Here is a 25,626-nt window from a genome sequence, read left to right on the forward strand (position 1 = left end):
GAGCAAGATCGGCAAATGCTTCGTGAAGAGACTCTTCGCCGCCGAGGTGCTAGGGCTTCCCGGGCTCAGAGAAGAGGTGGCAGGTCGATTAGAGCATCTCGTCGACCTGCTTATTCTGCGGCTGCCTGGAACGCCCGAACTCAGCTTCACGAGGATTTTGTGAATAGATGGCTCAACTTTAGCAACCCTGGACAGTAGAATAGTCCTTTGTAATAGCGTAACGCCATCTCGTAGGGTAGCGGAGTTGTGTGCCGAACAAGATTTGAAAAATGAAATTTTGTTTTCGCTTCTAACACTGTATTTACAGCTTAGCGAAAAATTTCATCGTACTTGTCCTCGGTCTTATGAAGTAAACTTCTTTGACCGGACTTGGTCCTTGGTCTGATGAAATAAACATCTTTGACCGGACTCGTCTTTGGTCTGATGAAATAAACATCTTTGACCGGACTCGTCTTGGGTCTGATGAAATAAACATCTTTGACCGGACTCGTCTTTGGTCTGATGAAATAAACATCTTTGACCGGACTCGTCTTTGGTCTGATGAAATAAACATCTTTGACCGGACTCGTCTTTGGTCTGATGAAATAAACATCTTTGACCGGACTTGGTTTGTGTTCTAATTTGGCGATTTTTGTCGCCGGGATCGAACTTTCCCTTGTCCTAATTCGGCGAGTTTTATCGCGTGGATCGGACTTTCCCAGTTAACCGAAGCGGTCTTATGCAGTAAACCTCTTTGACTAGACATGGTCGTCCTCGGTCTTATGAGGTAAACTTCTCTGACCGAACTTGGTCGTCCTAATTCGGCGAGGTTTATCGCGTGGATCGGACTTTCCCTTATTGCAGTTCGTTTCAGACGAAGTGCTTATTTCTTAAGCCGAATTGTGGTCTTGTATCTTCCTGAGAAGCTTGGACTCAATCGTTGGCTTATTGCAGTTCGTTTCAGACGAAGTGCTTGTTAAGCTGAATTGTGGTCTTGTATCCTCCTTGGAAGCTTTGACTCACAATCGTTGGCTTGTTGCAGCTCGTTTCAGACGAACTGCTTGTTTAAGCTGAATTGTGGTCTTGTATCCTCCTTGGAAGCTTTGACTCACAATCGTTGGCTTGTTGCAGCTCGTTTCAGACGAACTGCTTGTTTAAGCTGAATTGTGGTCTTGTATCCTCTTTAGAAGCTTTGACTCACAATCGTTTAGCTTGTATATGTTCTAAGAAGGGGATCAGCCTTCGAAGAACAAGATACCTCAGTAACATTTGTAAGAGACGACACGCACATAGACAGACAAAACGCACAGATAAAACGCACAGAGACAAACAAAGATCAAGCAAACCAAAGAAAGCACATTGACCGAACAGAACTCAAGACTGACTGACCGGACTGTCTCTTACAAATGAAACTTTTTGAGGTTGGAAACGTACCATGTTCGGGGTACTTGTGCTCCTGACACGTGAGTCAATTTGTAAGACCCTTTGCCGAGGACTTCTGACACCCGATATGGACCTTCCCCTGTGGGTTCGAACTCGCCCAGCTTTTCTGCTCGGCTTACTTCGTTGTTTCTCAAGACGAGATCTCCCACTTGAAATTGCAGCTTCTTCACCCTTTGGTTGTAATACCGGGCTACTTGCTCCTTGTACTTGGCTGCTTTTATGCAGGCCAATTCTCTTCTTTCTTCGGCAAGATCTAGTTCGGCTCTCAGTCCGTCACCATTCATTTCTGAGGAGAAATTGAGTTCGGGGACTGGGTATGCCGATCTAAACCGGAATCACGGCTTCAATGCCGTACACCATTGAGTTCGGCTCCGGTGTGACTTCGGTCATTTCGCCTGCTTCTGACTCCGGCTGCTGTGATTGCTATGCTTGATGGTGCCGAACTGATTGCTCGGCACTTTTAAGCGCAATCTGCGAACACACTTGCTCTTTTTCGATCACCTCGTATGACCGCTATCCCTCCTTTGGTGGGGAAGGTGTTCGGCGAGGAAGCCTCTGATCGCTATGATCGGGCTTCTTTTCGTCTCCTCTAGATGAGCTGTCTAAAGACCGTTTTCGACGGTCTGCCTCATCGGCTCGGGAGAACTGGTCCGCAATGTCCCACATCTCTTGAGCTGTTTGCGGACTGCATTCCACGAGCTTTCTGTAGAGAGCTCCGGGCAGGATTCCATTTTGGAATGCCGAAATGACAAGTAGATCATTGAGATTATCTACTTGTAGGCATTCCTTATGGAATCTCGTCAGGAAGTCGCTGATCTTTTCGTCGCGACCTTGACGTATAGAAAGCAGCTGAGCCGAAGTGCTTCGGGCTTCCGCTTTCTGAAAGAACCTCCTGTGGAAAGCATCCATTAGATCTCGGTAGGATCTAATGCTGCCTTGAGGAAGGCTGTCGAACCACCTTCTGGCGTTCCCGATGAGCAGCTCGGGGAACAGCTTGCACACATGGACCTCATTGAGACCTTGGTTCGCCATATTATACTGATAGCGTCCCAGGAAGTCATGAGGATCCACGAGTCCGTCATAGGTTATCGACGGAGTTCGGTAGTTCTGTGGAAGGGGAGTTCGGGTGATATCGTCCGAGAACGGAGTCTTCAATGCTCCGTACATGGCGAACCCGACATCTCTTCGGTATGGAGGAGATGGAGATCTCCTGTGATTCCGGTACCGAGGAGGAACAGGAATGTGTCGGGGTTGAGGATTCTTCTTCCTGGAAGACACGGCACTACTGCGGTAGTGACTTTCATGTCTGGATGAGGAAGGAGAATCCACCGTTTTCGTCTTCGGCTCTTGGCTCTTTTGCAGGAAGGCTAAGAACTCATCCTGCTTCTCAGCCAAGAACAGCTTGACAGCCTCATTCAAATCAGGCTGCTGGGAAGACTCAGTGGGACGATTTTTGGAGCGGCTTGTTCCTTCGCCATGAGAACTGGTGGTGGATTTATCCCTAGGCTGTTTTCCAGACCTATGGGATGGATTGGCTTCCTCCTGGTTCTCACGGGCAGGAATACGGGTACTCTGCGATCTGGTATGCATTTTTTGGGTGGAAAAAATGGATCAAAAATTCGCTTTATCACAAATTTGGTTCTTCGTTTCCCACAGACGGCGCCAGTGATGGATCCGCGAATTTCTGATGTTAGTAAATGCAGGAAAATACAGATCACGACACAGAGAATTTACGTGGTTCGATTTACTGAGGTAAATCTACGTCCACGGGAAGAAAAGGGGGCAGAGTTGTATTGCTCGATCTGTTTTCTACAGCTTACAAATACAAACTTGCTATTTGCTATATGGTCTTTTATCTCTAGAGAGCTTAACCCTCTTCTATCTGATCTAAGTTCTATTTATATCTTGAACTAAGATCGTGGCTTGCATCACCACCCTAAGTCGTGGATGTCGTGTAGGTCATGGCCTAAGATCGTGGATGTAGCGTAGGTCATGGCCTACGATCGTGGCCTGAGTTGACACCACGTGGTAGTGGGTGTGTTGGACATCCTGTATGGGTCCACTAACTCCTTGTTCGGTCGAATACTGAGACCGAACTGCTTTGGTTGCCGATCTGAGAGTAGAGCTTGATGCCGACCTGAGAGCAGAGCTTGATTGGATGGCTTTTACCGAGCTGTAGGCTGAGGCCGAACTCTTTGGTAATGCCGAACTCATACTCCTGCTTTGGTTGCCGATCTGAGAGCAGAGCTTGATAGGTTGGCTTTTACCGAGCTGTAGGCTGAGGCCGAACTCTTTGGTAATGCCGAACTCATACTCCTGCTTTGGTTGCCGATCTGAGAGCAGAGCTTGATAGGTTGGCTTTTACCGAGCTGTAGGCTGAGGCCGAACTCTTTGGTAATGCCGAACTCATACTCTTCCTTGGGTTTTGGGCTGATGGGCCGTCATTGCTGTTGGGCTTGTTTAGTACGCACCCCATCAAAGTTGTTGTAAATTAATGAAGTAGTGACTAAATTGTAATTAACATAACTTAATGTGTTGTTACATAAAATATTGTATGCGATTATAGAAATGGATGTTATTCGGGTCAACCTACTTGATTTCGGCCAACCTATTCCGATTATCAAGTTTATTTGATTCTAACCTATTCGGATGGAAAATTTTTGGATTGTACATTCTTGATCTAACACTAAAATTTCAGGATACTCGGAAAAAATAAAATGCATAAACTAAAATCACTTACGTCTTACTAGAAGTATTCAATTGCAAAGATTTACGCATGCAGGAGATGAAACCATGCATATTTAGTCAACTGGTGATTTAAATGATGTGTATTTTTTCTGATTTAATTCATCTAAAAATCCGGGATTTGAGGCCTTTCTCAAGTTCATAAACACATGCATGCCATCTAAAAAGAGATATGAATTTTTTTTTTTTAAGCAAAAGATATTTGAAATATAAATGCAATATTACACATGCGCCAACTGCCTACATGTGACGGAATAATAAAATGAGAATAAGAAATTGTATTCATAATTATTTAAGTAAAATTTAAAGTGTAAGTCAATGTTTAGAAAACGGATCGGGGAAGCTGGTGAAAGTGAAACTATCGCTTCACGCTTCAACTGGTCAGACTGATTGGACCGTTGGTCAAGCCGGATTACAGTAATAAAAATATGAAATACTACTAGTACTATTAAAATATAGTGAGAGATGGAAAATACATTATAAAATAAGTATGAATTTATAAATAAGCTCAAAATAAATACAGTAATAAATAATTTTTTAACAAAATATCTTTAAAAATTAATTAATTGTCAATTTTCCTATCGTAATATGGTTTTTAAAACATTTGCGTCAGTAGACTCAATAGTCAATACTTCGATTATCAACATTCACAATATTAAAATGACAACGTGGCTTTTGGTGGCCAGGTGGATACTGATAGAGTATTTCTTTCCATCGTTGACTAAAATTATACTACATGATACATTAGTAGTGAATGCATGCAATTCAACAAAAAGTTGTCCAAGAATTTCTCCTTTTCTCAGTTGTAGTCTGTGTTTTAGTAGTATAAGAAAATTAATACTTCCACTATAAATTGCTCAATATTTAGTTCACTCAACAATCATAAAACCTTACTCACATTTCACAAAAACGAAACCAAAAAAATGGTCCAAGAAAAGAAAATCATCACCAAAGTAACCGGGTGGCTAACACTCTTCGACGACGGCTCCGTCGACCGCACGTGGTCCGGGCCACCCGAGGTCAAGTTCCTCAACGAGGCCGTGCCGCCGCACGATCACTTCGTAGACGGCGTGGCCACCGCCGACGTCACCTCCCCGACGGCCTCAAGCTCCGCGTATACCTACCCGAGAAGCACGAAACCGACCCGGAGGAGCTCCCCGTGCTCCTCCACTTCCACGGCGGCGGCTTCTGCATCACCTCCGCCAATTGGCACGTCTACTACGCCGCCTACACCCGCCTCGCCTGCGCCATCGTCGTCTCTCCCTACCTCCGCCTCGCCCCCGAGCACGCCTCGCCGCCCTCAGGTGGGTCTCCGGCGCCGGCGGATATCCGGGTCGGCGCGTGTTCCTCATCGGCGACAGCTCCGGCGGGAATGTCGTCCATGAGGTGGCGGCCCGGGCGGGGGAGGAGGGGATTCCGGTGGCCGGGGCGATCCCGATGCACCCGGGGTTCTGCCGGGCGGGGCGGAGCAGGTCGGAGGTGGAGAATCCGGAGACGCCGTTTTTGACGGTGGAGATGATTGATGGGCTGCTGGAGGGGGAGACGAAGGACCACCCGATCACGTGCCCGATGGGGGATGCCGCTGGAGAGGGTGGAGCTTCCGCCGTACTTGTACTGCTTGGCGGAGCAGGATTTGATGTGGGATACGCAGATGGAGTTTTACGAGGCGATGAAGAGGGCGGGGAAGGAGGTGGAGCTGTTCGTCAGCAGAGGCGTCGGCCATTGCTTCTACCTTAACAAGATTGCTGTTGGCATGGATCCGATCACTGCTGCTCGGGCGCAGGAATTGTTTCATCGGATCAAACAATTTATTGAACAACATTCGGTTTGATTCCAATCACTTTCGCAAATGTATCCTAATTTCTGATTCAGATTTAATGATAATTGACTCATCTTGTTGCTTCTTATGTTGCTATGTTTTGTGGGGGATTACCACTTTTGGGTTATCCGTTTGCATTTTTTTTTTTTTTTGAGTTTCCACAAGTGTAGAGTAAACAGGTGACTTGCCCAATAGACGAAAAGACTATTTTCTTTTCTTTTGTTTAATAAGAAAAATACTACTACTAATTGTCAAACATACCAAACGTAAGGACTTACCAAAGGAAGAGACGTCGTTAGAGGAGAAAGATGTGTAATTGATATGTAATACATTGTCTTAGAATAGATTGATTTATTACCTAAAATACATTGTATTCTTCCCTACTTAAAGGAGAAGAACCGATGGATTGATACACATTGAAATACAATAATCATCTTCTCCCAAAGCTTTCTTAATATGAATTGCTCTATGAATCTCAAAACTCTCGATTACCATCTCTAAGATGGCATCAGAGCGGGACGATTCGGGCTTGAAACTCAGAACAATATCATCATTGTCTCGAGTACCTTCCCGGACCCTTTGAAACCTGCAAAACACAACCAACAAACATGTCAGATTCCAAATCTGATAACCCTCCAAAACCAACCCACCAGTGACTCTCTCAGCCGAACAATTCACTGAGTTCATGAGACTAAGCTTGTCTCAGAAAAACCAAAACCAACAGCCTTCATCCATTGAATGACTAGGTGAGGTGCGCCTGGCAGAAAAACTCAACGGGGATAACTACCCGTTATGGGCGAAATTGGTGAGTCGGGGGGATCCGAGGGAAGGGTCTGGCATCTCACATAAATGGAGTTACAGACCCTCCCCCGACAGACCCAAGCTACAATCGATGGCAGCAGCGGGACGATTGTTACTTCAACTGGATCATAAACAACATCGACGCCAGTCTCGTAAACGAGGTTTCACAATACGAAACGGCCTACGACTTGTGGGACAGTCTAGCCACAACGTATGGAAGCGGCGCCGATCAGTTCCAAATTTCAGACCTGCATCGACAAGCATACAGCATCAAACAAGGAGACTCATCACTAGAGAATTTATTGCAGAAACTTCAAGATCTCTGGATATCAATCGATACCAGGGATCCAAACCCGATGGACACTCCGTCCAGCATCGAGAAGTATAACCAAAACACACAAAGGCACATATTGTACCAGTTCATGTGGGCACTAGACGACCACAGGTACAGAAAAATCAAGAGAGAGATCCTAAACATGGATCTCATTCCAACAGCAAGGAAGGCATACGGATTAGTCAGAAGGGAGTCCGTCAACGAAAAGCTACTCAACCCAGAAACGAAGGAATCCGGAATCGGAGTAGGCCTCGCGGTATTCGATCGAAATCGAGCACCAACATCATAATACCATCAATCACTGAGGAACCCTAACTATCAGAAGGAGGAAGATAAAAGCAAATTAGTATGCAGCAATTGTGGAGGAAAGAAACACACCAGATATACGTGTTTTCACATCCATGAGTTCCCGAAGTGGTGGGACGAGATGAAGAGGGCAAGGCATGCCCTGAATGTAGGCCGAAACGGTGAAGGCAGAGGAGGCTGGAGAGCCTCAGCAGCCGTCACTCACGACTGCGCCTCCAACACCGAAAATCCAGCGAGCGGCAGCGGCGGTAGCGGCGTCATCAACAGTAGCGGCGGAGAAACCAGAACCGAGGAAATGCCCAAAATTGGATCCGTCTCCATCGCAAGGACATGCCCAAAATTGAAATGAGCCCATGCTTCGGCTACAGGCTTGAAATGAGCCTATGTTCGCAAACTGTTTGTGGAAATGCCCCAGTGAAATTACCAACTGCTACTATTAACCAACGTTTCACAATTCGAAATTTTCAGCTGTCACTAAATGCAAACTCAGCGACTGATGTTTCTTCGTCGATTTGCAACAACGCTGAAGCCTTTTCCGAGGCCTAGGTTCTTCAGCAGCCATGATATTGCCAAAACTATTGCCGAGCTCAATCAGGTAGTATTCTCTATTTTCTGCCATTTAATTAGTTCGTTTACTTGCAATGATCTCTTTGATGATTATAACTTGGTGTCTGAAATTTTCATATAATTGGTTATCTTTAATCTTGTTTATAGTAGTAGAAAAAGAGCAAGAAATAATTGATATCACGTGAGAAATGGCCATGAATGAGAGCGGTTTTTGACACATTTTAACTATCAAATGTGAAATTTGTGAATCGATATTCGCTGTTCTGTAGGTTTCAGTTGCATGTTCACTACCTTCATTAACAAGGCCTCTTTGACATAAACCAAATCACTAAAGGAAAAATAATGTATTACTGCTAAAGGAATAGCCATCTCTATGGTTAATTTTGATTATTTTTTCTTGCATTAGAGTTATAATAGTAATCTTAAGGTAGCAATGCGCTACATAGTTTTTAAGCTTTATGTATGTTTGTTCGTTTATTTTGATCGTAGGAAATGGAGTTTGTGTTTGGTGCCCCTCCCCCGTCATCCATTTCTGGCGCAGTGAGCATATCCCCGAAAGAGTGCCTCCTTCTGGATTGAGTCACGTTGATGGCAAAGGCGAAGCCCGATTGGTTGATATCTCCTCCAAGGAGATAACCAAGAGAGTGGCACTTGCTAGTTGCAAAGTTGTGTTAGGTCAGAAGGTGTTTGATTTGGTCTCAGCCAACCAAATGGAGAAAGGGGATGTTCTCGGTGTGGCCAAGATTGCTGGAGTCTGCGCTGCAAAGCAAACGAGCAATCTCATCCCGTTGTGCCACAGCATCAACCTGTCTCGTGTTCATGTGGATCTGGACTTGAACCCTCGCAATTTTAGCATTGAGGTACGGGGTGAAGCTGTCTCGACTGGGAGAACCGGGGTCGAGATGGAAGCCCTGACTGCCGTCACGGTTGCTGGCCTTACAGTGTATGATATGTGCAAGGTTGCTTCCAAGGATATTGTCATTACAGACGTGAGGCTTGAACAGAAAAGTGGAGGGAAGAGTGGGGATTGGTCCAGGTAAGTTCTTGATTTCTGCTTTTTTGTGCTTGGAAGGTTTGTACTCTATTCTTCAGTCTGTTTTATTGTGCTTCGAAGGTTTGTATTATTTTCCCTTTTTCCTGGTTATATATTACAAATCATATTCACGAATAAACAAAAATTCATATTCTTTATAAAACTGAAAATTAGGAGTGCATAAATTTGGTTGGGAAAAATTTTAGTGGGAAATTAGAGTGTAGATTATAGGGGGATTCTAGGGAGTACGTGTGTATATATAGATGAAAATATAAAAAAAAAATTAATTACAACTATAATGTAAAATGGGTGGTCACATCTCGGACACCCATTGAACGTCCTTAACGCCTGCTCACGCACATTTGTGCTCGTGCTTAACCATATAAGCACTAAGATGAGATGTAGTTACCCAAGATGTGGACTCAAGCTAAATTTATGTTTTTAATAAGGGCGTCTTTAAATTATACTACAGTCGTTTAAAAAATCTTATTTTTTCATTTTGATCATTCAACCAAAATTACTATAGTTTTTTTTTATTTGTAGTAAAATTTTCTTTTGATGAGGTGAGTTTTGTTTTTATGAAAGAAGAATATTTTTATTTTATCATTTTTTATTTTGCTAAAATTATTTTTTGTTTTATTATTTTATCAATTTTTATTTTATTAAAATTATTTTTTCTGGACGAAAGAAGAATACATTGTGCTTTTTCCGTTTATGAATAAATATCGTATTTTTTTACTGAAAAAAAATGATACTAGTAAAAATAAATGAAATTTAATCTAATTCTGCATGTCATGAAACATTTAAAATTTTCAATTAAACTGAGCATTATTGTCGAGCTGTTTGACAGCTCGTGAATAGATTAGGGGATGATTACGGGTGTCCACTACAGGGGCGGTGCGCCGGCCACCCCCATTCCGATACCGCCCCGCCGGCCTATAGTGGAGGGAGCGTCCGCCCCCCGGGTGGACGATTTTTGTTAGGGCGGACGGCACTCCGGCAAGTTATGTGCTAGGACGCGCCGGTCCCCGATCGCCCGCCTATAGGCGCGTCGGCCTATAGTGCGCCGGCGATCGGCGCGCCGGCCGCCCCCATTAATTTTTATTATTATTATTTTTGAAAATTCTACTATAAATGCCACTCCACCACCACCCATTTTACACCCTTTCGAACAAACTTATAGGGGAGATCCAGCGCCGGCTAGGCTTGTCTGATGAGATTGTACTGGGGCTGCCGGCAGCAGCGGGGGAGGCGGCGGAGAAGAGGAGGAATCCGATTCCGCCACCGAGTAGACGGTGGCGGTTATTTTATTTGTATTGTTTTTAAATGTTCGTTGTATAATTTTACCGTTTCCAATACAATGAATATTCGGTCTCAATCACCTCGTTTTCTAATTATTTACATTCCGATCATTTTAATTGATTTAATATAGACGAAAAATAAATAAAATAATAAGTGACTAAAAATTTTGGAGCTATTGAAAGTATCCATCTTATAGCTGTGGATAAATTTTTTTTGTGGGCGTGGATAAATAAACTGGGACCGTGGAAAAAAAAGGGGCGGGCTATTGGGGCTTGTGGACACTCTTAAGTAAGTATCAATAGAGGCAAAAAGTAAATTCCGAATTTGACAAAATCTAAGAAAATCACTCTGCTCCAGAACTCCCCCAAATTTCACTCTCCTGGATTGTACACTTAATTCTTTCAACTCTGACCATCTTGTCGGTCGATGAGAGTGGAATTAATGGCCGCGGAGAGCAGCAGTAACCGGGGGAAGAAGGAGTCAACGGCATCAGGATTGTTGAATTCGCCGACGCGTCTAAACGACGACGTTGAAGATCCCGCCAAATCCCCGCCCCACTCCCCCACCAATTCCTCTACGCGCAAGGTCTCAGATCACATTTACAGTATTCATGTCGTTTAATTGCTTGCGTTTTTTTAATTTTTAAACAAGTGGTATTTGGTCCATTTGAGAATATTTTGTGGAGTATTATTTGGGGATGCGCGTTGTAGTTACTTTAGCTGCTTGCGTGAATTGGAGTCGATATTAGTTGACTAGATCAGTTTTATTTGGAGATGGGAAATACTAAATGCTTGAGAATTTAGTAAGTATCTTTGTGGCATTGGTGGACTTACATATTTGTAACTAAATACTTTGATCCAGTATGATATAATTGTATATGCTAACTCTACTTATATCCATTGACTAGCTCACTAAATAATCACTAATTCCTGAGTGCAAAGATTTGTATTAGTATATACGATTGATCGTGGATGTGATTTTGCTGAAGAATTACTCATTTGACTAGGATATAGATTATAGAAAGAAAAGGTCTTGGAATAAAAAAGGTACAAGGGAGGGGGTCAAACTATACAAAACTGTATACTGTAATATCCTGCTCTAGCATTTAATGATTGGTGATTCCTTTTGAATCACATAATATTTAGTGTTGGATTAGGGGTGGATGCTACATTGTTAAATGGATCAAGCTCTTAAAGTGTTCATATACTGGATCATAATATTAGGATGCTGTTGTATTGGAGTTAACTTGTAGTATTATGGAAAATACACTCATCCAAAAGGATACGTCCCTTTAGGAGATTCAAAGTGGAAGGATTGGCATGTAGCCTTCTCTTCTCCTTTCTTTTGAAATACACAGGAGTTTTCATCTTCTGTTTTTTGAACCTATAGTAAACTTATCAGGATTGGTGACAGACAAATTAACTGATGAAATCTTCCAAAGAAGGAACACAAAAAGAATGGTAGTTCTTTAGTGATTTCTGTCTATTGAATCTAGTTCAGTACTTGTTGCATAATTATTGCCATATTACTTTGACGCAGTAGTTGGGGCCTAAAAGGAGCCTTTGGAGAAGATCATTATTTCAGTAGCAGTTACATGAGATATTTCTGAAATAAGAATATGCCATGTATTTTTTCAAAGGCCATGCATCTAAAAGTTACTAACTTGAATAACATCAGTTCGTATAAGATTGTATATCCACCCAGACCTGCATGCAAAAGAGAAATAGAAGTGTGTGTGAGTTGGCCTAGTAATGCCTGAGGCCAAAGATCTCGGGTCTGAATCCACCATAACGCGGCCTTTAAATTTCTGCTCATTTGCCAATAAAAAAAGAGAAATAGAAGAGAGAGAAATCAGAAAAGGAACACCCCAAACTCCTGCATGTCACATTTTGAGGCACCTATGTTAATTATGTGCTCCGTATCCATATTGAAGCAAGACGTAGGGCTAAATCTATAAAAAATAAATAAGGTTTCTTCCTACGATAATATTTTGTGTTCTCTGTATATTGTGAAACTAGATTGTATGGATAGAAATGATGATAGCGGAGTCCATTCTTGGTTGTTCTACCCTGTGAGTCTGAGTCATTAAAATAACTTGTTAGATCTGCTATAAGAATCATCTATTGACAATTTGGGCAATTGGTTGGTTCTCCCATGTAGTTTTCTATTTTCTACTATCATTTATATTATTGACTAATATTCTTAATTATGTACTTGAATTATGAATTATGTATTTACCTCAAAAATACTTCATTATACTTCTGAATTATGTACCTTTAAATACTTAATTAGTTGCCTCAATTTTATATTGCATTTTGGTTTAAATTATTATTTTGTGGTTATTTTTGGTTTTACTATTGATAACATAAAAATGGCCCGAGATTTAATTTTGGCTAAAATATTTTTTGATAAAACCTTAGTTCTATGATAAATAAATAAATTATTCCAATAATTTCTTGGAAATAACAATCAACCAACTAAGTTCGAGGTGAAATACCAATATTAATGCCAAATGATGAGTCAGCATGCTTATGTCACCCCCAGAATTAAAATATGATTTAGAAAGTCTACGCGTTACTAACAAAGCCAATATATTTTCCACTGAGTCTTTTGCACCAAATAGCTGGTATTTAATGTCGTTATAAAGTCAAATCATCCTGATGTATGTGCTTTATCAGGCTTGCTATGCTGTTCTTCAGAGTTGGGTTTCCAAGAAGTTCATGACAGGATGGTAATGACTTTGGCATCAATATATCGATACTGTTTACCATCTTATTCACTTCTTTTTTCTTTTCTTCTCTTTCTAATGGAAAACTATATTGCAGTGTGGTTCTTTTTCCAGTTGCTGTTACATTTTTTATCACTTGGTGGTTTATCCAGTTCGTTGATGGTTTCTTCAGCCCTATATACGAGAGGCTTGGCATTGACATATTTGGTAAGTTTTTTGGTCATAGTACTATTTGAATCTCTTTAGAGTGTATATCACTGGTCCTCTTTGATTGTTAAGTCAACATGTTTATGTGGACCATAATTCTTTGATCCATTGGTCACAAACATGTGGTTTGTTCATCAAGTTTGATTTATTTGTGTCTGATTTTTCCTTTATGTCTGTTGCAGGCCTTGGATTCATCACATCAATAATTTTTATTTTCTTCGTTGGTATTTTTGCTTCATCATGGTTGGGTTCCACAGTTTTCTTGATAGGAGAATGGTTTATAAAGCGAATGCCCTTTGTAAGACATATATATTCAGCATCGAAGCAAATTAGTTCTGCAATCTCACCAGGTAATTTCATTTTCAGTGTTCATGCATTGTTGTCAAAAAGCATAAAAATGAAGTAACTGCTTGATTGAAGGCTTCTTAAGTGCTATCTGATAAAGCTAAAGCTATGTTTTAATCTTAGACAATCTTAGGCTGTTAGAATTGGATATCATTTTTGCTTTTATCTCATAAATAAAAACGTTCAAAAATAATGAGCTTTGATGTATGCTGTTTACTGTATTGCATCTCAGAGCTTTGCCAATTCATATCTTTATGGATGTAAACATCTATTGGTATCTTTCACCCTGCATTACCAAATGTCATGGTATAGGCAGGTTTCCTCTTCACACAGGATTTTGGTGTTGATTTATAGTATTGTGTAACTATTACAGATCAGAATACAACTGCATTCAAGGAGGTTGCTATTATCCGCCATCCTCGTGTTGGAGAATATGCTTTTGGCTTTATAACATCGTCTGTAGTTCTTCAGGTTCGTGAAATATGTTCTCTTTTAAGTATTCTCTAAAATTAAGCTGTAGGTTCTAGACTTCAATATTCAAGTTCATGACTTGTACTCCATTACATTACATCGTAACACATATAAGGGTTGCCTTTGACTTTTGTTTTCCATGGATTTGTTGTCTTTCACGGCAGAGAGATGATGGAGATGAAGAACTATGCTCTGTGTACGTGCCAACAAATCATTTATACATCGGGGACATATTTCTCGTTAGCTCAAAAGACATCATTCGGCCAAACTTGTCTATTCGAGAGGGCATAGGTAAGCAGGGTACCTTCAATGTTTCTAAGGAAAAATGGATTTTCATGATCTTATAACATCACATCTACAGCAATCGTTTGTCTGCTAAGCTAATTGATGATTTTGTGATCTTGTAACATCAAATTTGCAACAAACTTTTGTCCCCACTTCATCCTCTTACTGAATTCATTTTCCCTTTGTTTCAGAGATAATTGTCTCGGTGGGGATGTCAATGCCTCAGATAATTTCTCCTGCTGAAGAGCTTGCTCATCAGAATGAGCGGATCCCCCCTAGTAGAATGATGATTTAGCAACATTTCGTTACATCCTGTTTCTCCGCCAATGTGCTGTTCCGGGCCGTAATTTAATTTTTCTTTGTCCTCTGATAACAATAGAAAATTCCTCTGCTTATAGCTAGTCTTTCTTGGTGTAGATATGGAAATTGTTTCAGATATGTATCTAGACCAGGTCAGTTCACTCTGTCCGACAAATATGTATACCTATTCTGACGTATATTCTTTTGGTTCTGTACAAAAGGAAAATGAAATGTTTGTTCCAAATTGTTTGCAACTTAATACTTGTCTATCATTCCCGTCGTATTCTGTACAATAAATACAAAAGCAATTTACAAATGAGTTCTTCCTATAAGCTTGACTTAATCAGCACTTGCTTAATGTTGAGATTCGTCATTTTTATGTTGGAAATAATACTACTTCATATCTCAATAAAAGGCAAGAATCAAGAAATAATTATGGAAAATTAAATCGATAGGATACTTGTATTCTAATTCTGGTAAGTGTTCTATCGATTTGATTTTCAAACATCATTGATCATTCCTTGATTTTTGCCTTTCATTGAGATATTCTTTCCAACATTTTATATGCGCTGTTGACTGTTTAGAGCCTGCTAGACAAGCAGAAGCTGCTTGCATAGTTGATTGAAGAGCTGATTATAATTGTTGTTTTTATTTATATTTAGAAAGGAATATTTTGAGGCCAGCGGCGGCCCATCTCCTGTAACAGCTTACTTTATTTGAATAGTGACAAACAAAAGCATTTCATTTTCAGTCATACATATGATGGTACGATGGAATCTTTGTTTCCTATATAATGACAAAATCACTTGGTTTTCCAATGGCTCATCTTCCCCCAACCTTAGTAAACTCTATGCAACTCGTAGCCCAACTGTTTGCTTTGTTTAGGAAATCGCATGTTTCTACTGACACAGGCGGCTTCTCTGCCACGAAACCTCGTACGAGGATTCTTTGATTGCAGTTGTAGATGCTGTTTGGTTGTCGTCGTTTTTATTCTACTTTCAGTACATGCTCGCAGGTTTTTGATGACAAAAAGGAATGGTATAATACATGATGAGGAGTACCAAGTGATGAATAATTTGTTTGTTGGATAAGATTCTTTCTGTGCTGTCTTCCTTCAATTATAAATAACAGGTTGCTACAGCAGCATAAGCTAAGGTATGGCTGGCTTGCTGGCGTCTATGGGGACGAAGAAGCCGTACCTGGCGATGATATTGATACAGGTGATCTCTGCTGGAATGTCTTTGCTGTCTAAGGCAGCAATCACGAAAGGGATGGATCCTTACGTCTTTGTAGTGTATCGCCAAGCATTTGCTACACTTGCATTGGCCCCTTTCGCCTTTTTCCTCGAGAGGTTTCCTTGCAAGATAGATACTCACTTTATAGCATTTTTATAGTTTGTTTGATTTGATTAAAAACTTGTGTTTGCTTTCAGAGGCGACAAGTCTCCTCCGCTGGCATTCGCCTTGTTCTACAAAATAGTCTTGGTTTCGGCAGGGTACGCTGATTCTCCCTTACTCTACTTGGTCTGAACTTTTTCGTGTTATGTCCTGATCGAACTTTGCAGGATCGCGGTGAGCTTGAATCTCTTCCACTTCGCCCTCAACTACGTCTCTGCAACGTTTGCTTCTGCATTAGTCAACACATGCCCGGCCATGATGTTCATCTTAGCTCTCTGCTTCCGGTAAGATCAAAGCTAACCAGACTGGGATTATGGCGGTGCGGGATAAGATTCGGATTTTGTAATAATTTGAAGTGTTTTCTACGTCAGAATAGAGAGGCTCTCAATAAAACAAGGGCATGGAATGGCTAAAGTGGCTGGTTCTGCATTAGGATTTGCAGGTGCTCTGGTGTGCACTTTTGTGCAAGGGCCAGCCATCTACCCAGAGAGCCGCAAAGACTTCCTGCGCGCCTACAAGCAAAGCTACACGAGGGGCGACTGGATAAAGGGTTCCCTCATCATCCTAGGCTCCAACGGGGCGTGGTGCATGTGGTTCATCTTGCAGGTTGGTTGGTTGGTTAGTTAGTCAGTCCTCGGGTTGATTGGTTAGTTCGTGATCATTCATGTTTGTGTTGTAGGGCCCGTTGATCAAGCTGTATCCTGCCAAACTACGCCTTACGGCTCTGCAATGTCTCTCTAGCTGCGCATTATCAGCAGTATGGGCTGCAGCAAAGCAAAGACATAGAGAGTCTTGGAGTCTTGGATGGAACATCAACCTTGTTTCAGTCTTTTACTGTGTAAAGTCCACTAAATCTCACGCACTTTTGCAAAATTTATCACACCATCAGCTGCAAAATAATGATGATGAGTGTAGGGGGCGATTTCGACTGCAATCTGTTACTGGCTGATTGTTTGGGTGGTGGAGAAGAAAGGCCCGGTGTTCGGGGCTGCCTTCTCGCCATTAGCACTGATCATCACCGCGGTTTTCTCAGCCGCATTGTTGCAGGAGACCCTTCACTGGGGAAGGTAATGTTAACATGATGTATCCATGTATGTGTATAGCCTTTTACTAATCCAGTGTGTGTGTGTGTGTTTGCAGTGTTGGTGGAGCTGTTTTGTTAGTGATAGGGCTCTATGGCATTCTGTGGGGGAAGTCTAAAGAAACCGAAATAGCAGTAACCAATCAAAACGAGGAAGCAGAGGAAACAGACTTGGAAGACCACACATGATAAACAAACCCAATTCTACTATACCAATTTTTACTTTTTTTACTAGTAGATTGTTGCCTTTGTTCTAACCAACAACTGGCCTTTCACTTTTTCTTGAAAGATATATGGAAGTAGTATATCCATGTTTTCCCTTTTGAAAAATAAAAATAAAAATAAAAATAAAAGAGTAGCGAGTTTAGAAGACAACTAATTTCATGTTGTAAGAGCATCCACAATGGTGGCCTATCTGCGGAGCTCATCTCAGAGTCTATCTCCTTTTTTTCCTGCCACAGCAGACCCATCCCAGAGCCTATCTCCCTGCAATGAGAGCCTATCTCAGAGCCTTTCTTATTTCCATATCATCACTATTTAATTTCACTCTTTTAATTTTTGTTGATGTAATTAAAGACAACGTAAAATATACGACAAAAAACATATTTCATTTTAAAAACTAAATAAAGCATAAATATCTAAATAATAAATTCATTCTTCGATGTATTACAATATTGGAAAATAGAATACAACGAGAAATGAATTTAAATAAAACATCAGTGCCTCTGTGACCAAAGTTCTTCAATCATATCACGTTGGAGTACTTGATGGCCTTCGGCTTGGCGCATGTCAACAAATGCCTGAGACGCTCATCATTGTTGTATGGTAGACCTAGCGATGAGACTCGTTTGCAACACAGTGGCTTGGTCCAACAGTGTTTTCATCGACGACGTCTGTAATTCCTTCACCTTCATTTTCGACTATCATGTTATGCATGATGATGCATGCATACATGATATTAGCGAAATCTCCAAGGTAAAATAGACGTGACGGGCCTTTAACTAATGCCCAACACGCTTGGAGCACACCAAAAGCCCGCTCCACACCCTTTCGAGCTGCCTCTTGCTTTTGGGCAAAATATGCCCTCTTCGGCTCAATTGGGCATCTGATTGTCTTAAAAAAACGGGCCACGATGGGTAGATGCCATCAGCAAAGTAGTAACTCATCTTATAAGGATTCCCGTTGACAGTGAAGTCATGGTTGGCCTAAACCCATGCATTGTTGACTGAAGAGTGGCGAGGACTGCAGGACGTTGAGGTCGTTATTCGACCCGGCAACACCGAAGTAAGCATGCCAAATCCCGAGCCGTTGATCGACAATGGCTTCGAGTATGATGGTGGGTGCGTGCCTTTGAACCCGGTTGTAAATTGGCCTCTCCACGCCGTTGGGCAGTTCTTCCACTGCCAGTGCATACAATCTATGCTGCCCAACATTAATGGGAAGTTGTGCGTCCTCCCGTGCAAATCCAACAAGTACTGGCAATCAGCTACAGTGGGCTTCCGTAGATAGGTGTCTCATGTCTCTCTCACTCCCTGACAGAAATTCTTCAGACACTCGCGTCCAGTCGTCTCGCCGTTGTGAAGATATTCGTTGAAAATATCGGCAGTTCCTCCGTAAGCCAACTGTCGTATGGCAACCGTGCATTTCTGCAGCGGCGACAGACCGATCTTTCCGGTGGCGTCGGTGCGGAGCTGGAAGTACTCATAACGGGCCGAAAGCACATTTACAATGCAAAAGAAAGTACCTTCTGCATTTTGAAACGCGGACGGAAAACTGCCGCCGGATAGCGTGGCTCCTCGGCAAAGTAATCCGCGAACAGCCGATCGTGAGCTTCGGCGTGGTTACGGTGAATCGTCTGACGACGTCGGATTGGCCTAGGGACTGCCGCATGTACCTGTTCCCGCCGATGTTGTTCTACAATCTCCGCTACTTGTGCCCACATCTGGATAATGATTGGGTTGCTCTCGCCGACGTCGGAATCGGAATCGGAATCCGAAAAAGGGGTGAAATTAAAAGACATTTCTAGTGACAAAAAAATGTGAAATAGAGAAGGGTGTGGGTGTGTGAAATGAAGGAGATGAGATTAAGGTATTTATAATAGGAGAAGAAAATAAAAAATTTATTAAAAAAAATGAAAATCGGCTCCGCCATCGCCCGAGCCTCCGCAATGGAGGCCCATGCAGGGCCGATGCGGAGCCGATGGGGCCATCGGCTGAGCCCATTGATCGGCGTTGGGGTGGAGGCGTTGGGGAAGGGCGATCGGCCCTCCCTCCACAATGGAGGCCGATGGGCGCCGATGTGGTAGCCGATCGATCGGCTGTGGCAATCGGCCACCATTGCAAATGCTCTAAATAATTGGTGGTTTGTCTCAATTAAGTTCCACATTGATATTGACTGAAGATTATATGAAGTGCTTTTGATGACCATTTTGTCTCTGAGACCATGAAGGGAGTATGAATTTTTTTATCCCTCATTCGACCATCATTCTTATAATTAATACATGTCATATATCTTTATGAGTGCATTGATTTTTCTTAATTTTTACAATTAAAATACACGCGCACGCAAGACTAACTCTTTCTCTTAGTAGTAATATTTTTGTTGGGTGTACTAACAAGCTTTTACAAATGGATGCATGTGGCATAGTAAAGATGTTTATGATAAAAAAAGAAAAAAGAAAAAAGTAAACCTATTGTCTCGTTGCTCGTATCCTTGTCTCTTAACCGTCTCATCTCTTCACTATTTGTGGATCCCACTGTATTTTTCACTTCATCTCTTAACTAAGAGACAACACATGCATCCCTCCATCTCTTAACCGTCTCTTAACCATCTCATCCATCAACTATTCATTCAATTTCATTTTTTATTTTTATTTCCAACAAATTCAATTAATAAAAACACACTTCATTAAATAAAATAAAATTACAATTTAAAATTCTAAAAAATAAAAAAAAAACACATAATTAAAATCTTAAAAAATAAATAAAAAGACATAATTTAAAATACTAGAAATTAAAAATTACACACTTAAAAACTACTCCGCCGGCGAATCATTCCCCGAAGGCGGTGGCGGTGCACTCAAGCCACCTGTAGGCGGAATACCAATTTGTCTTGCCATATACTCAATTCCGGCAAGATGGGCTTGATATTGGGGAGGCGTCATGCAGGAAGTGTCAGCCATCGTGGCGGTCAAGTACATGGACAATAGGGTGTTTGAGCCCGAGACCGAGCCTGCCTGGCTTGATTCCCCTCGGCCCCTCCTCCCTCTAGCCGCCTTCGCCGCCTTGGTCCCTTGCGGCCGACGGCGCCCACTGGAGGAGCCCCCTGCATCGTTGGTCGTGCCCTCAACCTCTTATGAGGTGTTGCCTGACCCGCCCTCACTAGAGGAGTATTGGCCACCCGTCGTGTGCTTCGTGCGTTTCGAGCTCGAGCCCGTGCTGGACTGGACACCGCCAGCCCACCTTTAAACGTCTTTGACCGCCTCCCAAACATCGACATGTTTGAATTCTTTGTTGTTGTCGTCAAAAAAGACTCGCATAGCCCATCTCAGAATGTCGGCTCCACTGGCTCCACTTTGGTAATTCACCGCTTCATTCTTGTTGATCCCGCAAAATTTTTTGACATTTCTGTCGACTCGGTCAAAATGACTGCGGAGCATCTTCATGGTGCTGCGGCGGGACCCCTTTGGCTTGTTCTTGTTGTAGGCGTCGGTGGCCTTTTTCCAAAAACACTTGCGGGTTTGTTGATTCCCGACGATGGGATCGTACGAGACGCTGACCCAAGCGTTGAACAGAGTCATCGTGTCGTTGCGGCTGTATGGATGACGGCCTACATCCTCCTCCTCCTCGGCCGCCTCCTCCTCTTCCTCCACGGCGTCGAATGCGCGACCCCCGGAGCTTCCACCGCCTCGTCCTCCTTCCGGATCGGGTTCATCCGGAAAATCCTCTCTAATTTGGGATAATCCATGTGATTGCCCATACCTCGGGGCGGAGGGATGAGAGTATGCATCCACATCAAAATAGGGTGGTTGGTACGCCGCCGGCGTCGACGAGCCTTTGGTGCCCGGCATCGATGAACCGGAACCGGAAGCACCCAAGACATTGTACATGCTCCCCAGTCGCTAAACGTGTTCAAGTCATAGCCGCCGGAGCCGCCATAGTTTTCATCGCCGGACATTTTGAGATGAAAATTGGAGAGAAAAGAGAGATGAATTGAGAAGAATAGATGTGTGTTTGTGTGTATAATGAGAATGAAAGATGAGTATTTATAGAATAAAAAAAGAAAAAAAATAAAAAAATAAAAAATTATTAAAATTACCGTTGAACGGTAATATTATATTTTTTAATTTTTTTATTAAAATCGAATTAAAAAAATTTATTTATTGCGTCAGCATGACGACGCCCACTCGCGGGCCGGCGAGTGGGTGTCACACCTAGCGCCAGCGCTGGCGCGTGGCGAGACGTCTCGCCAACCCACCATTCGGGCCGAGACGCCCGCCGAGACGAGAGCGAGATGGATGGCTGCATCTTTGTCTCGATGCCGTCTCATCTCTTCGAGACGAGATAGAGACAGCATCGAGACGCGATGCGGATAGCCTCAGTCAGTCTTCTAGTACACATATTGCTATATTGATTTGATTTTAGGTACCATAAACCGATGTGGAACTAGAAAGTTAGGTATCACATGGAATTGGGCGGTTCTGAATTTTAAATAAAAGCAAAGGTAGAAAGTCTTCTAGTACAAATAGCATATAGATTTCCATTTATAGAGTGGACAAGCTCATGCCTCTTAATTTCTTGAGCTCCTCTCATTTTTCCAAAAGGCTGCTGCATTCACTACTGAACAAGACACTTCAATCAGCTCCATGTAAGTACATTCATGTTCGTTGTGGAATGTCATCTCATTAGATTTCGACAACGAAGCTTTCTTCAATAGCGGTTGTCTTGAATTGTATTAGGTCCATGTCGATTTGATACAAGATTCTGCTTCAATATTTAGGTTGGATGTTCTGATCCCCCATTGTGAGTGAATACGGTGACGTTTTGTTTATGGTCTATTTTATTTTTCGATTATCATATTGTGCACTATATCGGTGAGCACGTCCACGTGCATCATGCTGAAAAATGTATCTTTAATTAGCGGACGGAGGAAGTACTATTTTTTATAACTTGGTGAAGCTTCTCCGGGGATCTTATTGCGTCAGATAATGCTCACAATCCCCCGACTTATATGCATGAATAAATTTATGTGTATATGGAACCAACGATGAAGTACACCCACTCTCATCGTGGATCGTCAGAGAAATAATCCTCCACGAGGCGTACGACGACAACTTCTCATTCTTGATGCATGTATGTCCTCAATTGAACTTGATTGTTCGATCCACATCCGTCAATAGCGAAATACAACAGTGCACTCTCACTTTGCTAGTGACATATTGAGAAGGTTGTTGCACTTGTCTGACAAATTATGTTTGTCACATAATTATTTGTGCTACATAGTCTATATAAATAAAATGAACTAGAAAGAAAATGAAGAAGAATTGGAAGTGTGATCGTGAAAATTATAGTATGAAATGAATGATATTTATGGACGTGAAAATGAATAAATAAGTGGGGAAAAGGATAGTCCAACAATTATTTTATTAAAAAAACTTATTTTATTTATAATAACTATGTTTTGGTCTATTATTTTTAAAATAAAGTATATAAAAAATCTTCAAATCTTCAAAGATTATAGTACCATTAATAAATTATCGCTCAGTTGTGTCAAGCGTGTATGCTGCCTAGTTGCCTAGTAACGCAACTCATTTAAATTCTCAAAAAGATGAGTTTAATGTTTTACACTAACATCTATCCTAATTAAGTTGAATTGTAGTAGTGTAATTTTTTAGGGATGTTCTAATTAAGTTAATCATATTTTATACAAAAACATAACATCAAATTACTTTTACTCTATTCAATTTTATGTTATTTATTTTCTTTTACTTCTCTTATTTATTCTTCTCTCTATTTTATTTTATCTTCATTTAATCTATTTAACACAAATTATTAATGTGCTAAAAAGTACGTATCAATTTAGTTTGGGACAGAGGAGTATTATTTACTATTTGCCTTACTGCCTTAGTAAGGTTTCTTTTTCTTATCATTTATAATTATCAGTGGCAGATGCAGGATTTTAAAGTTAGGGGGTCCAATTTCCTAGTAATAATTGTAAGGTATTTTCTGAGGTCGGCGTAGCCGAAAGTTGCAACATTATTATGATGCGAGGGAAATGAGTAATGTGAAAGATTTAATTAAATGATCTAAAAACTAAATATATGTATATATTTAATACTATTAAATATGAATAAATTTTGAATAAGTTAATTAATGAAGCATATAACATGAAAATTTTTGTATATAATAGTTGTATAAATTTTGAAATATGTTATTAATGAAGTACTAAAATTTTTGTGTGTAAATGATGTAAGAAATACAAAAAACATCATAAAAAATACTTAAAAACACAAATAAAATGACAAAATCCCAAATGATCCTGGTGAGATTCAATCACGGTTTAAGGCAACTGCTAGGCCAAGGAACCTACCACTTGTGCAGAGTGACATAATGATTTTTATGATTATAAAATGTATACTAATACGTGAAATTCTTGGGACCCACTATGTAGGTCCGCCCCTGATAATTATTCTGTATTTTAGATGTCCGAAAATTGTTGTTTATCCTCATGTGCCAGTGTCCTTTTAAATCAAAAGGTCAATTAGCTTCGTTTGCTTTGTTTGAGAATATTGTATTGATGGTTGTTTGTGCTACAATATATCTATACCTTTGATACAAAGACATAGGTGAGTCTAGCTGCGTGATTTGTGTTGTTAATTAGTTGATTTTTGTCATTTTAAATTGCTTGCATGTTGGTAAGTTGCTTTTATGGCGTGGTGTTTTTGTTGGATCTTAGTTCACCAATTTCTGATTCTTAGTATTTTTACACTCACCAAACAAAAGAATTTGCCCTAGCCGCGGTATCAAACTAAGATCATGCTATTAAATGTACTTAAATTATGCGATTAATTTTATAGGTTCAACTTTTATCAGTATTTTAAATTTTATATCCTCAACCTCGAGTTATGTTTTGTATATGGCGAAATTATTTTATTACAAATTAGAGTTGTGAACAGTACTTTTGATTTTCCACCTCAACAGTATGCAGCAAAAGACCAGTAAAATCGTACCCAAATCCATTATTTCATTTTCAGACCACATGGGTGATTGGGCAATTGTCCGTGCGTGTCAGAATATGTAACACCAAAGTGTTTAAATTTTGCAAAACCATTATAAGAAAACTGACCAAAGACACACTGAAAACTACATGATTGGATTATCTTAATTTCTACTCTTATCAAGATTAGGTTTGAGGCAAGTCCAAGTCTACATTCCATGATGATGATTGCGTTTCAATAGAATGACTATTCATGCATGTAATAATGACAACTAATTTCATATGCTTTTGATGTCTCCATACACCAATGAGTAAACGCACAATTACACACCTTTTGCATAACTCTCACTAATCATTCAAGCAAATAGTATATAGATCAACATCATTATGAATTGTCTCATTCGTAAACTATTCTTCCTATGTAGAAGAGGAACAAAGTGTTTACATTGAAAACGAACGCCACATGACCTATGCAGTTCCAAGTTGGCTTTTTATTTAGAAAATCGTAACACAAAAAGGGTTGTTAGGGGTGTTGGGCGCACCCGAACGAATAGATTTAAAAAAAAAGGAAAGCTATGTGGTCACATTATGGCCAACCATAAATTGATTTAATAGAAAAAAAACCCGGCTAGTTTATAAGTTCTGGTTCAATTCAAATGATTCTTACTCTTAAAGTTTCAGTTTGGTCAAGATCTAATATCACAAAATAGATAGATTAATTGGTGAATTACTTCCATCCAACTATTTGGTTTCTATATGAAATCTTAATGACATAAGTGTCTGATTAAATAAAAAAATTTAATGTGATTTTGATCTAATATTTCAAAATATATAAATGAATTAGTGAATTATTTTCATCCAATTACTAATTTCTAATTAAATCCTAATAACCTTAGTGTTTAATAAAGTGAAATATCGATACGATTAAGATCTTAATTATTGCAAAATATACTATTAATTAGTAAATTATTTTTATCCAGCCATTTGATTTTATAAATTAAATTTTAATAACATTTGTGTCTGATTAAATAGTTTTTTAGATGTGGTTAAGATATAACATTGCATAATTGATAGATCAGTTAGTGCAATATTCAAATCCAACTATTTAGTTTTTAAATAAAATCATAATGACACTAGTGTAGTAGTGTTGGATTAAATAAATCTTTTATGTGGTTAAGACTTAATATTGCAAAATGGACATATAAACTGGTGGATTACTTTCATCCAACTAGTTGCTTTCTAAAAAAATTTCTAATGACAATAGCGTT

The 25,626-nt window shown here is 40.6% G+C and overlaps 2 protein-coding genes and 2 pseudogenes across 2 annotated transcripts; all 4 read left to right on the top strand.

Annotated features, from left to right (window-relative positions):
* Positions 1-5,090: 5,090 nt before the first annotated feature.
* Positions 5,091-5,998, top strand: LOC121795370 (annotated as a pseudogene).
* Positions 5,999-7,243: 1,245 nt separating this feature from the next.
* Positions 7,244-10,408, top strand: LOC121810480 (annotated as a pseudogene).
* Positions 10,409-10,623: 215 nt separating this feature from the next.
* LOC121810472 (protein LIKE COV 2-like) lies at positions 10,624-14,924 on the top strand. The gene is made up of 7 exons (XM_042211237.1): positions 10,624-10,914; positions 13,008-13,060; positions 13,155-13,264; positions 13,447-13,614; positions 13,983-14,080; positions 14,245-14,371; positions 14,557-14,924. Exons 1-7 carry the CDS (start codon positions 10,756-10,758, stop codon positions 14,658-14,660), a joined length of 819 nt encoding a protein of 272 aa, XP_042067171.1. The 5' UTR covers positions 10,624-10,755; the 3' UTR covers positions 14,661-14,924.
* Positions 14,925-15,471: 547 nt separating this feature from the next.
* On the top strand, positions 15,472-17,522 carry LOC121794930 (WAT1-related protein At1g43650-like). The gene is made up of 7 exons (XM_042193341.1): positions 15,472-16,016; positions 16,098-16,160; positions 16,230-16,346; positions 16,434-16,668; positions 16,742-16,900; positions 16,978-17,129; positions 17,203-17,522. Exons 1-7 carry the CDS (start codon positions 15,823-15,825, stop codon positions 17,330-17,332), a joined length of 1,050 nt encoding a protein of 349 aa, XP_042049275.1. The 5' UTR covers positions 15,472-15,822; the 3' UTR covers positions 17,333-17,522.
* The last annotated feature ends 8,104 nt before the right edge of the window (positions 17,523-25,626 follow it).

Source organism: Salvia splendens, chromosome 1 (genome assembly GCF_004379255.2).
Source record: "Salvia splendens isolate huo1 chromosome 1, SspV2, whole genome shotgun sequence".
NCBI lineage: Eukaryota > Viridiplantae > Streptophyta > Magnoliopsida > Lamiales > Lamiaceae > Salvia > Salvia splendens.

Excerpts from the sequence above, each read along its gene's own strand:
- LOC121794930 (XM_042193341.1), top strand. The coding sequence starts at position 15,823 with ATGGCTGGCTTGCTGGCGTCTATGGGGACGAAGAAGCCGTACCTGGCG. Across the intron at positions 16,161-16,229 it reads ATAGTCTTGGTTTCGGCAGG|GATCGCGGTGAGCTTGAATC; the intron begins GTACGCTGATTC and ends CGAACTTTGCAG. Across the intron at positions 16,669-16,741 it reads GCATGTGGTTCATCTTGCAG|GGCCCGTTGATCAAGCTGTA; the intron begins GTTGGTTGGTTG and ends TTTGTGTTGTAG.
- LOC121810472 (XM_042211237.1), top strand. The coding sequence starts at position 10,756 with ATGAGAGTGGAATTAATGGCCGCGGAGAGCAGCAGTAACCGGGGGAAG. Across the intron at positions 14,081-14,244 it reads CATCGTCTGTAGTTCTTCAG|AGAGATGATGGAGATGAAGA; the intron begins GTTCGTGAAATA and ends CTTTCACGGCAG. Across the intron at positions 14,372-14,556 it reads GTCTATTCGAGAGGGCATAG|AGATAATTGTCTCGGTGGGG; the intron begins GTAAGCAGGGTA and ends CCTTTGTTTCAG.